The sequence below is a fragment of the Pipistrellus kuhlii genome, unplaced genomic scaffold (genome assembly GCF_014108245.1).
Source record: "Pipistrellus kuhlii isolate mPipKuh1 unplaced genomic scaffold, mPipKuh1.p scaffold_m20_p_33, whole genome shotgun sequence".
In the NCBI taxonomy this organism is placed as follows: Eukaryota; Metazoa; Chordata; class Mammalia; order Chiroptera; family Vespertilionidae; genus Pipistrellus; species Pipistrellus kuhlii.
In genome coordinates this window covers 4,539,725-4,554,210 of record NW_023425533.1, presented here as the reverse complement: position 1 = coordinate 4,554,210, position 14,486 = coordinate 4,539,725, and the positions used below count along the sequence as shown (strand labels likewise).

Here is a 14,486-nt window from a genome sequence, read left to right as displayed (position 1 = left end):
GACTCAGTCCCCTGTGGGGGGCATGTAGGAGGCAGCAGATTGTTTCTATCTCTATCCTTATCCCTTCCTCTCTAAAAAATCATTTAGAAACATATTTTTTTAAAAGAATCACTTGAATTTAAAGACTTAATAAAAATAACTAAATGAACAAAAAACAGTTCACATGAATGTTAATTTAATCTTCATGACAACACCACAAGGTTGGTACTGTCCCTTTTCCTAGGCTACATATCGAAAAGTGATAGAATTGGAATTTGTACTCGGTTTGACTCCAAAGCCCATGCTCTCAGTCACTACACTGTACTGTTTAAAAATATATATATATTTTATTGAATTTTTACAGAAAGGAAGGAAGAGGGATAGAAAGTTAGAAACATCGATAAGAAACATTGATCAGTTGCCTCCTGTACACCCCCTACTGGGGATGTGCCCGCAACCAAGGTACATGCCCTTGACCGGAATTGAACCTGAGACCCTTGAGTCCGCAGGCCGATGCTCTATCCACTGAGCCAAACCGGTTAGGTCACTACACTATACTTTTGGTAAACAATGGAGCCCAAATTTGAACCCGGGTGTCAAGGACTTACAAGCCTAAGGTGCCTAGGTAAGAAAATCAAATTGATAGTTTTTTTTGCCAACAACCACAGGTCTATGCTCAACACACGAGAGAGAGCTTTAAGCCAGTCAGAATAGGCTGCAAGTTTTCAATGTCCTTCTTTTAAGAGGTAGAAACTACTCTAGTGTGGGGAGTTGTGGCTGAAGGTTGTGAAAAGGGACTTCTGGGGTGCTGGTAATGTTGTTTTTGGATATGAGTCTATGCATGTTTGTGAAATTTTATTGAGCTATAATTATCAAATATGCACTTTCTTGTGTGTTTTATGTCAATATAAAGTTTTGGGGTTTTTTGTTTGTTTGTTTTTTTTTAAAGCATTCTGAGTCTGGGAAGATGGAGTAGCCTTTTCCTTCTACTAAGTACCACAGAAAACTCTGGACAGTATATATGAAATAACCATAGAAGACCCTAAAAAGTAGAAAGAAAGCAGACTAAAACAGGGGTTGTGGACTCAAGAAACAATATGATGGTGAGTTCCCTGGGTTTCCTTCTTGTCTCATATATTCCAGACTTGGTTGAAGAGGCTGACAATCTGGAAATACCAATGAATGCAGACAGAAAAAAACTTCAGCAAAAGTTGTCTCTCTCTAGGAAAGGCACAGCCTAGGACACATGTGTCAAACACAAGGCCCGCAGGCCAAATCCATCCCGCCAGGCCTTGCAATGTGGCCCGCACCGCACTGTCATCACTGCACTTCGCTGCGTTTCCATCACAATGACAGTTTATGACTGTTCAGTAAACCATTCAGCCCGCGATTTAGGCTGGATTTTAGATTTTGGCCCCTTCTCTGATTGAGTTCGACACCCCTAGCCTAGGAAGACAGAAAACTATAGATATTAATTTCTCTGCTGTAACTAAACACTACAGGAAAAACTATGATCCCACCCCTGCCAGCAAAGGAGCTAGTAGGGAGAAGATACTTTAATTTCAGGCTGAAAAGACACCCTGCCCCCCAGCTCCCTGCCCTTTACCCCTATCAGGGAATGTTAGAACAGGCCTAGTATGGAGCTGGGACTTTCATCCCTGATGAATGGTATCAAGGCTTCCCTCTAGGGGTGTCATTGGAGACCTCATGGCAAGCTAGGAGATTTCCACCCCCACTAGGCAGTTACAAGGTGACTTTTCCCTTCCTGGCTGGGTGGTGTCAGATCTAGTGGGGAGCTGAAACCGGTTTGGCTCAGTGGATAGAGCGTCAGACTGTGGACTGAAAGGTCCCTCCCGGGTTTGATTCCCGGTCAAGGGCATATACCTTGGTTGCCTGCACATCCCCAGTAGGGGGTGTGCAAGAGGCAGCTGGTTGATGATTCTCTCTCATCGATGTTTATAAATCTAGTGGGGAGCTATGACTTTCTCATCACCCAGCAGTAATGAGGCCATGCCCTCCTCATCCTGTGGTGTCAGGGGAGGCTGTGTGGGGGCAGTAATGAGGAACTCCTATCCCTCCCAGCCAGGAAGTATCAGTTGAGGCCTAGTGGAGGCTGGGACTCCCATCTTCTCCTATCAGTAACAGGGAGGTTCCTAACTTGGTTATCAATGGGGACTGAGTGGGTACCTTTAATTTTGGACCCCCAGCTGGTAGTCATGAGGTGGTACCCCACCCCCTCCTTCCTTGCTGGAGTGGTGTCAGAGGGAACCAGTTAAAACAAAGGCTTAAATAAGATCCAAAAACATTTGACAGACACTTCATCAGAGGATAGAAAGGATGGCAAATAAACACATGAAAAAATTGTTCATCATCAGCCATTAAAGAAATACAAATAAGCTATAATAAGAGATTGCAATATACCTATCAGAATGGCTCAACAAAAACTAAAAACAACAACAACAACAAAACAGCAACACCACCAAAGGCTGGTGAGAAACTGGACCATTCTGGGCTGGTAGAAATATAAAATAGTACAGCCACTGTGAAAATCAGTTTGGCAGTTTCTTGAAATAACTAAGCATGCATCTACCATATAACTCAGCAACTACATTTTTTGGTGTTTATCTCAGAGAAGTAAAAACTCATATTTACACAAAAATCTGTACATCAATGTTCATAGGAGTTTTATTTTTTGATTTGAGAGAGAGCAAGGGGGGGGGGAGAGAGAGAGAGAGAGAGAGAGAGAGAGAGAGAGAGAGAGAGAGAGAGAGAGAGAGAGAGAGAGAGATTGTTCCATTTGCTTATGTATTCCTTGGTTGATTCTTGTATGTGCCCTGATCAGGGATTGAACCCACAATTTGGCATATCAGGATGATGCGCTAACAAATTAAGCCAGGGCCAGTTTTATTCTTAACAGTCCAAAATTGGCTTCTTCCTCGGCGCTGCCTACGGAAGTGGCAGCCATCTCCTACTCGGCACCATAGCTGCCCTCAGACCCCTCGTGAAACCCAAGATTGTCAAAAAGAGGATCAAGAAGTTCATCTGGCACCAGTCAGACCGATATGTCAAAAATAAGTGGAACTGGCGGAAACCCAGAGGCATTGACAATAGGGTGCGGAGAAGATTCAAGGGCCAGATCTTGATGCCCAACATTGGCTATGGTAGCAACAAGAAAACAAAGCACATGCTGCCCAATGGCTTTCGGAAGTTTCCGGTCCATAATGTCAAGGAGCTTGAAGTGCTGCTGCTGTGCAGCAGATCTCACTGTGCTGAGATTGCTCACAACGTCTCCTCAAAGAAACGCAAAGCCAGTGGAAAGAGCAGCTCAGCAGGCCATCAGTCACCAATCCCAATGCCACACTGCGCAGCGAAGAAAATGAATAGACAGATTGTGTACACATTGAATTTGTGTTAATAAAATCATAAAATTCTGCCATAAAAAAAGTCCAAAACTGGAAACACATATGTCCTTCAGTGAATGAATTATTAAACCAACTGTGGTACATATATATGATGGAATTCTATTCACACTAGAAAAGAACAAATTATTGATATATGCAACTTGGATAAAACTACAGAGAATTAGCCCAGCTGGCGTGGCTCAGTAGTTGAGTGTAGACATACGAACCAGAAAGTCAGTTCGATTCCTAGTCAGAGCAAATCTGGGTTTGGGGCTCGATCCCGTTTGGGGCATGCAGGAGACAGCCAGTCAATGGTTCTCTCGCATCATTGATGTTTCTATATATCTCTCCCTCTCCCCTCCTCTCTCTTAAATTATATATATATATATATATATATATATATTTTTTTTTTACAGGGAATTAGATTGAAAAAAAAAAGGTAAATCCCCAAAGGCTACATGCTCTGATTCTTGAAATGACAAAATTGTGGAAATAAAGAAGATTAGTAGTTATCAGGGGTTAAAGAGGGAAGAGAGTAGGAGGGAATGCTATGGCTATACAAGGGTCAGTGGGGGCTCCTTGGGGTGATGGCACTGCTTTGTCTCTTCTGTATTGATTCTGCAAGATGTTACAATTGGGAGAAGTCAGGTAAAGGGCACGAGACAACCGTACATATCTCAAAGTAAACATTTTAATTTAAATAAAGGCATGGGGACTCTCTGTTCTGTTTTTTGAAGCCCTTGCCCCTCTTTTCATTGAGGCCCTGATTGCCATTCCATATCTGGGTTACTGATGTAGCCTTCCAAGTCTGACCTTGGACCCTGTTAAACTATTACCGTAGATTTTCTTTGCTTAACCTGCTACCACTCTTGCTTCACTCATGCATACCTTCCAAATACATCAAAATAACAGTCATTGTAATGAAGCGTCAGATTATGGGTTAAGGCTTTTTACACACATTTCCCAAATTGTCTGTAATGCTATTATAAACTGTCCACAGTTCAAAAAAAGACCCACATCTCTTCTAGAGCCTTCTTTGTTGGCTTCTATTTATCTTTATCCTTTAGGTAACCTGTAATTTGGATTTTTATGTTATGTGCTTAAAAGCTTTTACCTTTCTTTATTATTCCCTAGTTTTATTCCTGTTCCATAACCTCTCCCACTTTTACTTGTCCTTTGCATTAAAACACCCAGGATACATAAAGCAAGCCCCACCATTTCTTGACTATCTGGAGAGGATATTTGCAAAAATGTATTGATGACCTTAATCTATCTGCTGACTGCAATGGCTGCTGGTTGAGTCCTACCGGTGAGGTCCCCTAGACTACTTAAACTTAGCATCATCCCTCATATTCCACAATACCAGCATCCACCAGGAACTCAGGCCAGAAAAAATAGAAACTGTCCTGGTCTACTCTTCCCTCAATTCTTACATCAACACATCACCAAATGCTGTTACATTTTCCTCCAAAATATATTGTATATTGGTCTCTTCACCAGCACTTCTCTTGCCCTTGTTACCCTCATCTCTCACTTGGAAAACTGCAGGGCTTCCTAACTGGTCTGCCTTTCTTCACTCTTGCCCCCACCCAATCCATTTTTCACATTATTGCCAATCAAGTTAAATATTGTCTCTCCTTTCTGGCTCCTCATTTGCTCCCATGATAAAGTTGAAACTCCTTAGTTTTATAAGTTGGGTTACCATATCATCCAAATCAGGACACTTAAGAATGAAAGTGGATGCTATTAATAAGTATGCTGGGACAATAGATGTATGATCACTCTATTTATAAGATCCTTCATGATCTGGTCTCACAGCCCCATCCCTCATCATAGCTCAGCCTACCCCCCCCCCCCAACACACACACACACACACACACACACACACACACACACACACACTCACATTCTAGCCACATTCTTTTGGGTGTCCAGATAAGCACACACTATTCTGTTTGCCTGAAATACCCTTCTCCCCACTCCATCTTTGGCTAACTTCTAATCAACTGCTTCAAGAGTCAAAATAATTTTCTCAAGGAAGCTTTCCATGATTCCCAACACTGGCTTAGGTGCCCCTTCCTGTGCTCCCATCAGACCTCGCTCTTCCCTAATCATAGTCCTTATCACACCAAGTTGATGTCCTGTTCCCCATTTAGACAAGAGAACCGCAGATTATACTTACACTTTATGGACTTTCCTTCTGCTGAATGAGTAAGAATTGGCCCTCCTGTTGTCACCTGGGCTTCTGGCAATGTAAAGAGGAAGAGGGGACCTGGACTGAGGCTGCTCCTCATGCCACATCTCAAGTCCCAAGCCATTTTTTCCCAGGTGTCCCTACCCTCCTCACTAGTGGCAGTTAGGAAGTAGTGCCAGGTCCCGTGGGCCAGGGGGTGGATGCAGGAAAGGGACTGGAGGGGAGTGTCCTCAGCCAGGCTTCAACTGCTGGGCAGCCCTCCCCTGGATGCTCCTCCCTTGCTTTGCTGCAGCCCCTTCCACACCTCAAAGTTCCCACTACATCATTAGAGGCTCTACCAGGAACTTTGACAGTGATGACTAAAGTTGGGTGGTGTGCCTCTAGGCTGATTTATATACTGGAGGTCAAAAACCTCTGGTCAGGGTATTGCCCAAGTGAAATCAATTGGTCAATCCTGGAAGCCCTGTTTTGTTTTATATTCAGTCCGTGAATCAAAACCACAAGATGTGAGTTAGCTCATGGAACTATACGGGTGAAGCAACAAGACCCAGCTGCAGCAGTTAGTGAACAGCTGAGGTTGGCTATGGAAACTTGAAGAATATAAGAATTGAACCAGTTGGGAAAAATTTGAGGGTGAGGGGAATGGGAGTAAGGCCTATTGTCACACTGCACAGTTTCAGATATTTTTGCTTCAAAATGAGCTTCCCCTCCTTTCATGTTTAATTCTATAGTTGCTAACTGGGCTATTGGAGAAAATATGTTGGGGACAAGAGCTCAAGAAAGAGAAAAGATGGAAGAGCCTAACTTAGGTGGCCAGTGGTGATCCACTGGTTTCCCTTAGGGCTTGGGGCAGTGACATCAGGCTGTCACCAAGGGGCAAACAATAGACCAATAGTAAAGAGGATCACACCTGCATGGAGTCAGTAGGAACAAGGAGTTACCCCAGTTTCTGAGGCTCTGGAGCTGGTAAGGTTACCAAGGGTTGGGATGGAAAAACCTACTCTGCCCCTTTGTCTCTTCTTCCCTTTCACTCCACAAGCAAAAATCCAAGGAAATATCCTCTAGAATAGAGGGCCTATGAAGCTTTTTGGCAAGATCTACTTAAGAACATCAGAGGCTAAGGGCATCCAGGCCTCAGAGCAAGAGAGTCCGGGAGAGAGGAATAGAAGGTGGTAGTTAGGAAGTGTCTTCTTTCTCATGGCCCTCAGTGTTAAGACCATCAGTCTTAGGAAGTGTGAGGCAGTAAAGATCTGTCCAGCACCTGAAAGCCCTTTACTTTGCAATCTTGGGGGGCATGTAGAGCAGCAACCGAACAACTGTTACCAAAGGTCTGCTGGATCTAATGAATTTCCTGAAGTTTTAAGGAAAGACCATCACTTCTTCAGATTACTCCTTATATTCCTTACCACATTTCAATTCCACACTCAAAACACATGGTTATCCCGTCCTCCAACTGAATGTGCCCAGATCCTAAAGCACTGTTTGTCTGAATATGCCCATTAACATCTTAGCTCCTCTGCAGTTGTTCCTTCAAAGACCTAGACATTAAAAAAGGTGATTCAGAAGAAATGTTAGAACCAAGATTCTATGAAACATTGAGCCCATCATAATTTGGAGAGTAATTTGCTCTACTCTTAAACAAGGAGTCTCAGACTGGTGAAAAAGTTCTTTAAGAGAAAAATATGCCTCAAAACATAGCAAAAAAGTACATTCTTTAATTCTAGCACCCTTTGCCTTTAAACCATGACAAAGGCCACCCGTTTCAAGCAACAGTGTCCAGGGGCCAGTGAACGGTTCTTAGGGGCAGGAGACTGCCTAGTGTGTTTTTGAATAATCACCTGCAAAAGGCTGCAAATGATTAATAGGCACATGACTTGTCAATCCTCAATCTGGAAATGAGGTATGCCCACCCCATGGTGGTGTTCATTCTAATCCTCTCTTCTCTCATTTGAAGCTATGAATAGGAGGACTATATAGATGACCCTGGCAACCTTAATTACTACATGACATAGGACTCCATAGACACATGGCCCTCCTATAACAGAACCTATTTTGGTCATTTTTATTTGGTCATTATTATGCACTGGGTGCAAAAGCCTTGTCACAGACAATGAAAGCAAATCCCCTGCAGAGAAAGCACAAGGACAAACCAAAGGCAGAGGAACCCATGGCTCCAGGAACCAATCAACTGAAGAAACAAGCATCTGGCTAAAGGCTGGAGGTTCAGAGGCTGGCTCCATTTCCTCACCAAATGAAAAGAAATGGGTCTTTTCACAAATAGGGCACTTATTCCCTCAGTGGTCTCTATCTGAGTGGTGGGCCCTGGACAATAGTGCAGAGATTTCTTACTTCATTCTCACTTTAGGAGTTTGTGGGGGGAAGTGCCACCAAGAAACCAGACTCCTTTCCTGGGCAGTCTTCTCTATCCCCTACAATCAAGAGCTAGACAGAGGGAAATACAATGCTTTCTTATTGAACCTCATGCTTTTCATGATTCTAAGAAACCTCGTGTTATTAGACTACATAATATTAATGGGCAAGTTAAAGAAACCCTTTAGTAGAAAATGCTTCCATTCCAAATTGGAAATGAGACTAACAGCCCCAATTTGAGATGAAATAAATATTTTATTAATGCATTAGCTTGGGGACTTGATGAGCTAAGCTTTGGTCCAACTAATCCCCTCTTCGTTGGTTCTGAGGCTGGGAGGAGGTAAGGGAATGTGAAATAGAACCTGGTGATGCCTTTTGCTTAGAATTAATCACATAGCTATCCTGGGGTAGTTTCAACTGTGCTCTTACTGCAGTTCCATTCAGCCCACAAGTTCTGTTCCTGTTACTGTTCCCCAGTGAAGAATCATTTCCTATCCAGGACACTTGAGTCTCTCCCACTGGAGAGAGAAAAAAAAGGAATGACCTTGGAGGTACTTATGGCACTTTGCTGAGTGTCACAAGAAACTGAATAGTGACCTTCCCCCAGGCATAAGGATCAAAGATGAGGACAAAGAACTTTCTTGAATGAACTCAAAACCTCATCCAAGGAACTGGATTACCCAAGGGGGCCCACAGTAGAAGTTTTATGACAAAATTTTCTGACATGGTCAAACTCTAATAAATGAATCCAACACTTCAGGAAATAATCAGCAAGTTATGGCATCAGTGTGCCACACCAGCTTCTCCCAAAGCAAATATTTTTGGGTAAAAGGGTGCTAGAGGGTCATAGGTCACTTTGGTCCCTTCTGAACCACTTTTTTTCAAGACTCATTGTAAAATGACTATCCCAATATTCAACATAAAACAAATACAAAGGAAACAAAACCAGAACCAGGATAAAGGAGCACTCTTTATAAAAGTCCAGAAGAATATAGCTCTTCCCCCCGCCCCCCCCCAAAAAAAAGAAAAAAATGCCCTCATGCCGGACCGGTTTGGCTCAGTGGATAGAGCGTCGGTCTGCGGACTGAAAGGTCCGAGGTTCGATTCCGGGCAAGGGCATGTACCTTGGTTGTGGGCACATCCCCAGTAGGGGGTGTGCAAGAGGCAGCTGATCGATGATTCTCTCTCATCGATGTTTCTAACTCTCTATCCCTCTCTCTTCATCTCTGTGAAAAATCAATAAAATATATATTTTTTTAAATGCCCTCACTTGATAATACATAAACTCACTTACAATTTTGCAGTGCATTATAATTCATTCTTAATTTTTGCACATTTACCTTTGGAAGGGCTGAAATCAAATACCAAATGTGTGTCTCAACTATTTTTTTAATATATATTTTATTGATTTTTTTACAGAGAGGAAGGGAGAGAGATAGAGAGCTAGAAACGTCGATGAGAGAGAAACAGTGACCAGCTGCCTCTTGCATACCCCTTACTGGGGATGTGCCTGCAACCAAGGTACATGTTCTTGACCGGAATCAAACCCGGGACCTTTCAATCCACAGACCGACGTTCTACCACTGAGCCAAACCGATCAGGGCTCTCAACTATTAATGTAGAGAAATTTCACATTTGGCAAAATTGGTTCAAAATAAATTATAGAAGCTATTCTCTTTCAATAAGAAAATACGTAATTCCCAGTAATAAGAACTAGAGATCCCACAGGCATTAAACATCCTACAATTGAGGTATAATGCACAGAATTACTATAGATATATAGTTCTAAGTAAACCCTAGACATCTTAAGATCTTACAGCTGAATAAAGTTGCTGCCAACGTCTTCTTTTGGCTTAACAGTACAGCTAATAGTTTGGAAACAAAGAACAAGAACTATCATTGGGCAGCAAGATACCTAAACTAATCCTGTGGCAGAGAGAGTAGTACAGATATGATTTAGACCCACAATCACACACAGATACTTTATTAGTTTCCTCTACAAGAGTTAGTAACATCAATCTTTTAACAGAAACCTCAGGTCATTTGAGAGGCCAAACAGATCCAAGGAAATAAGATGAAAATTAAATACTCAATCAAAAGGCAGTATAAAACCACCTAGAACCTTCTACCACAGTGATAGTGGGCTGAGATTAAGCTACAGCAAAATAATCTCATGTAAATGTTAAAGAATACACAGCAAAAAGTGAGGTTTGCTTTCCAGAAGACTATGGTACACTGATCATTTGGGCCCAAGAAGGTATTTAAGCAGGAAAAGGTCAAGATGGTTGAAGGTCAAACCAAATGGAAATGGAACATGTACAAAAGAGACTAAGTGACAGCTTCCTAGCAGAGGTTGAGGGATCAGGCTTTTTTCCTCCCAAGAAGCATCTGCTGCACTGTGTGCTGCCTTCCCTCAGGCTCCTACCTGAGAGCTGCCTGCCTTACAGGGAATCAGCAATCAGAGCTGGATTCTGGGCTGCCTAGGGCTCTTAATTAGTATAGACCTTGGGGAACTTGTCACATGTTAAGGGGGGTAGGGAGTTAGTTTGGCTTTGTTCTTTTTATTTTGTTTATTTGGGGGGAGGGGGGTTGGCTCTGTTGCTAGTAGTTCTGAACCTAGGAATCCCAGAAGCATTCACATGAAAAGCAGTCTGAACTTCCTCAAACACATCCAAACACCCCCACACAACACCCTTCAGTCTGAAATCTTGCAGAAGTTGAGTTATAGTTAAAGCTGCAAGGCCCACAAAATCAAAAAAGCCAGAATAAGACAATGCAGGTAGGAAATCTGAGTAGTCTCAATCTGTCTTTCCCTAATTTTGGAGAAAAGTTAATATACCTAGAATGGGATGTAGAAAGCTACGGGAGCAAGCTGGGGCTTCTGCTGAATTTTTCATCAAATACCAAGGGAAAACAAGGGAAGGGGTTCATTTTATTTTTTAAAAGCCTCAGTAGATATTCTATTATAAAGGGACATGGCTGAACAGGTAGGAAACAGATTCCCCATTGTGAGTTCTCCTGATGGCTTCTGCAAGAATCATGGAAATGTCGATCACCTAGAAAGACATGCAAAACACCAAGTTAGTATTATATAGACAGAGATGACTGGCCAATTTGCAGACAATGATGAGAAGTCTAATGTGAGTCCTTCACTGTGCTGTTTCACCTCATTAGCCTGCACTCAGCTATTTTTTATAACATTTTTTTTAAATCCTCACCTGAGGACATGCTTAAGAGAGAGGAAGGGAAGGAGAGAGAGGGCGAGGGCGAGAAACATCAATTTCATATGTGCCCTAAGTGGGGATTGAACCTGCCACCCAGGTATATGTCCTGGACAGGAATTGAACCTATAACCTTTCCATGCATGGGACGATGCTCAACCAACTGAGCCCCTCTGCCCAGGTGATAACATTTTTAATATAACCACATAGTATAGAGTTAGAATGCGAACAGAAGAAAATTTCTGACTCAAACTCACCAAGATGGTGGTAGATTGACATTTAAAAAATTTTTAAGAATGAATATTTAAGCTGGAAAAAAAACCCTTTAAGAATAATATCAACGCTCCAATTCTACATATTTCAGAAAGCTAATATTGTATATATTTTTAATTAAACAAAGGCCTTCTCTTAGTGCAGCAACATCCAAACTAGAGTGCCTAATAATTACTTGGGGAATTACTTTAAAGTAGTGGTCCCAGGACATCTGGTTTTGTAGATCTGGGATGGAGCAAAGTAATCTGCATATTAAGAACCCTAGGTAATTAACTTAAGTTTGATTCCAGAGCAACTTTGAGAAACACTGGAGTTCTAAGGACTATGCCATCAGTTTGAAGGATTCACATTATGTCTGCAAGGGCCAATAGTTAAGAGTGACACACATACACATACTATAAAACTTGAGTATCATGATCACTGGAAGAGCCTGTTAAAACATGGACTTCTAGCCCTAACTGGTTTGGCTCAGTGGATAGAGCATTGGCCTGTAGACTGAACAGTCCCAGGTTCGATTCCAGTCAAGGGCATGTACTTTGGTTGCGAGCACATCCCCAGTTAGGGGGTGTGCAGGAGGCAGCTGATCAATGTTTCTCTCATTGATATTGCTAAATATATCTCTCCCTTGCTCTCTGTAAAATCAATAAAATATATATATATATATATTTTTTTTTTTTTAATATATATATACTTTATTGATTTTTTACAGAGAGGGAGGGAGAGAGATAGAGAGCCAGAAACGTCGATGAGAGAGAAACATCGACCAGCCGCCTCCTGCACATACTGGGGATGTGCCCGCAGCCAATGTACATGCCCTTGACCGGAATCGAACCCGGGACCCTTCAGTCCGCAGACCGACGCTCCACCGCTGAGCCAAACCGGTTTCGGCAATAAAATATATTTTAAAACAAACAACAAAAACGTAGACTTCTAGGCTCCATCCTCCAGAGATTCTGAGTCCAGCAATCTGAGTTTTTAAGCATGTGATGTTTTACTTTAGGAACACAGATCCTGATGATAGACTAAGCCCTTAAGAGAAAAAAGAGAAACTCTTCTGGTAATTCGACACATATAACCACCTCCTGAATACTTAGTGGAGTTTGTTTTACAAGAATCTCATCCTCACCTGTATTTTGGAGCAATGCTTCATCTTATCCTCCTGAGGTATGGTATTGGTGACCACTACTGCTTCAAAGCATGCATTGTTAATTCGAGAAATGGCAGGGCCAGAAAAGATTCCGTGAGTCAAGATAGCATAAACCCTGGTGGCTCCGGCTGAAAGAAGTCTATAGGAAAAAGCAGAGTTGATTTTGATTAATCTTACCTGTCACTATAGAACACGGTTGGGGAATGTCTGGCCCGCAAGCCATATAACGCCCTGGAAATCATATGGTCTGGCTCTGCCAAAGCATGAGGAATGAGTTAATTAAATGTTTGACCAAATATAGCAGGCTAATTTTTAAGTTGATAATTTTGTATGGCCTGTGAATGAAGTTATAAATATCCAAATGGCCCTTGGCAGAAAAAAAAAGGTTTCCCACTCCTGTTGTAAAACCTGATTAAGAAGAAGTGTATTGGAGAAACCAAGATGGCGGCATAGGGTAGACACCTGAATGCAGCCTACCACAACAAATTTGAATTTAGAACTGGAAAACAGGGGAGGCATTGCCTTGAAGCACCAGATGGCTAGCTGAGAGGAGGCTCGGCCATCTAGGAAGGAGAGAGAAGGCACGCTGATCATCAGAAACTGTGAAGATACGGAGAACTGTGCGCGCGAAAAGGCGCTGGCTTACTCCCAGTGCACGGAGAGGGAGGGCCAGGCCAAGATTGCTGCTGGCCGAGAGATTGCTGCTGGCTGACTCCCGGTGTGTGGAGAGGGCAGGCCGGGCTGAGTTCGCTACTGGCTTACTCCCAGCACGTGGAGAGGGCAGACAGCTAACACGCAGCTGGCTTTCTTGTTTGAGAGGAAAACAGAATCACCCTATTGGTCTCATAGATGGCCCCAGTCACGAAGAGGCCAGACTGTCAGGCAGCAGGCAGAGATCTCTCGGAGGTGTGTGAAGCCAGAGACCATTACTATGGGACTTGGGGAGGAGCCAAAGGGAAAACAAAGCTTGTCTGCACCAACCTGAGACTCCGCCCCATCCAAGCTGAGCACAGAAGCTCTCCCAGAGGCTGGCTTTCTCTAAGGAGGACTGGCCGGAATCCAAAGCTTGTCTGTGCCTTTACCAAAGAGGTGCGCGCCTGCAACCAATCTTGCGAGACTCACCGCAAACAGGACTTTTCTAAGGCAAGACTGACAGGGAACCAAAGATTGTCTGCACCACCCCGAGACTCCTCCCCATCCAAGCGGAGTACAGAAGCCCTTCCAGCTGAGACACTGCTGATCCTTACAGCCAATTGGCTTGGAGATCAACACTTCCCAGTGATACCAACAATAAGCAAGGCTTAACAACAAGAATGCACAAACAGCCCACAAAGGGCTACACCAAGACTGTCCACCGCAGGTAACTGGAAGGCTGTGCTACTGGGCTCTACCAGAACACCTAGCACACAAAACTATTCCATAAATCAGGAAAACAACTAAAATGTAGACAAGAGGCAGGACACAAAGGAAGCAGATGGAGGAAAAGAAAAGAATGGACATTGAGATCAAAACTACAGTTATAAGGTTATTCAAGAATATCCTAAAAAAGGCCGATAAAATAAATGAGACCTATGAGGATATGAAAAGGGAGCAACTACAAATAATAAGGAATTAACTAGAAATGAAGAAAACATTGTCTGAAATAAAAAATATTACATAAAGTCCTAAAAACAGACTGGAAGATCGCAAGAATCAAGGCAAAGACTTAGAACACAAAGAGCCAGTGGACATTCCTCCAAAGAAGCAAGAAGATAAGAGAATCCAGAAAGCTGAAGATAGTGTAAGAAACCTCTGGGTCAACTTCAAGCGAACCAACATCAGAATTGTGGGGATCCCAGAAGAAGAGAGCAAAATACCGAAAGAATACTGGAAGAAATAGTGACAGAAAAATTCCCCCACCT

The 14,486-nt window shown here is 42.8% G+C and overlaps 2 protein-coding genes across 5 annotated transcripts in view; one reads left to right on the top strand and one right to left on the bottom strand.

Annotated features, from left to right (window-relative positions):
• Positions 1-1,076: 1,076 nt before the first annotated feature.
• LOC118731847 (60S ribosomal protein L32-like) lies at positions 1,077-3,415 on the top strand. Its single transcript, XM_036460717.1, is given in 4 exon segments — positions 1,077-1,082; positions 2,897-3,288; positions 3,290-3,316; positions 3,318-3,415. Coding segments are annotated over 4 exon segments (471 nt in total). The 3' UTR covers positions 3,364-3,415.
• A 6,497-nt stretch (positions 3,416-9,912) lies between these two features.
• PRPS1 (phosphoribosyl pyrophosphate synthetase 1) overlaps positions 9,913-14,486 on the bottom strand; it is a 43,501-nt gene continuing 38,927 nt past the window's right edge. For 3 of the 4 annotated variants that reach the window (XM_036460769.2, XM_036460768.2, XM_036460771.2), the window contains 2 exons: positions 12,565-12,724; positions 9,913-11,000 (listed from right to left, as the gene is read on the bottom strand). In XM_036460769.2, coding sequence (XP_036316662.1) covers positions 10,908-11,000; positions 12,565-12,724 — 253 coding nt within the window. In that variant the 3' untranslated portion in view covers positions 9,913-10,907. Of the gene's footprint in view, positions 11,001-12,564; positions 12,725-12,762; positions 12,839-14,486 lie in introns of all 4 variants that reach the window. The other variant, XM_036460770.2, reaches the window with a different exon arrangement.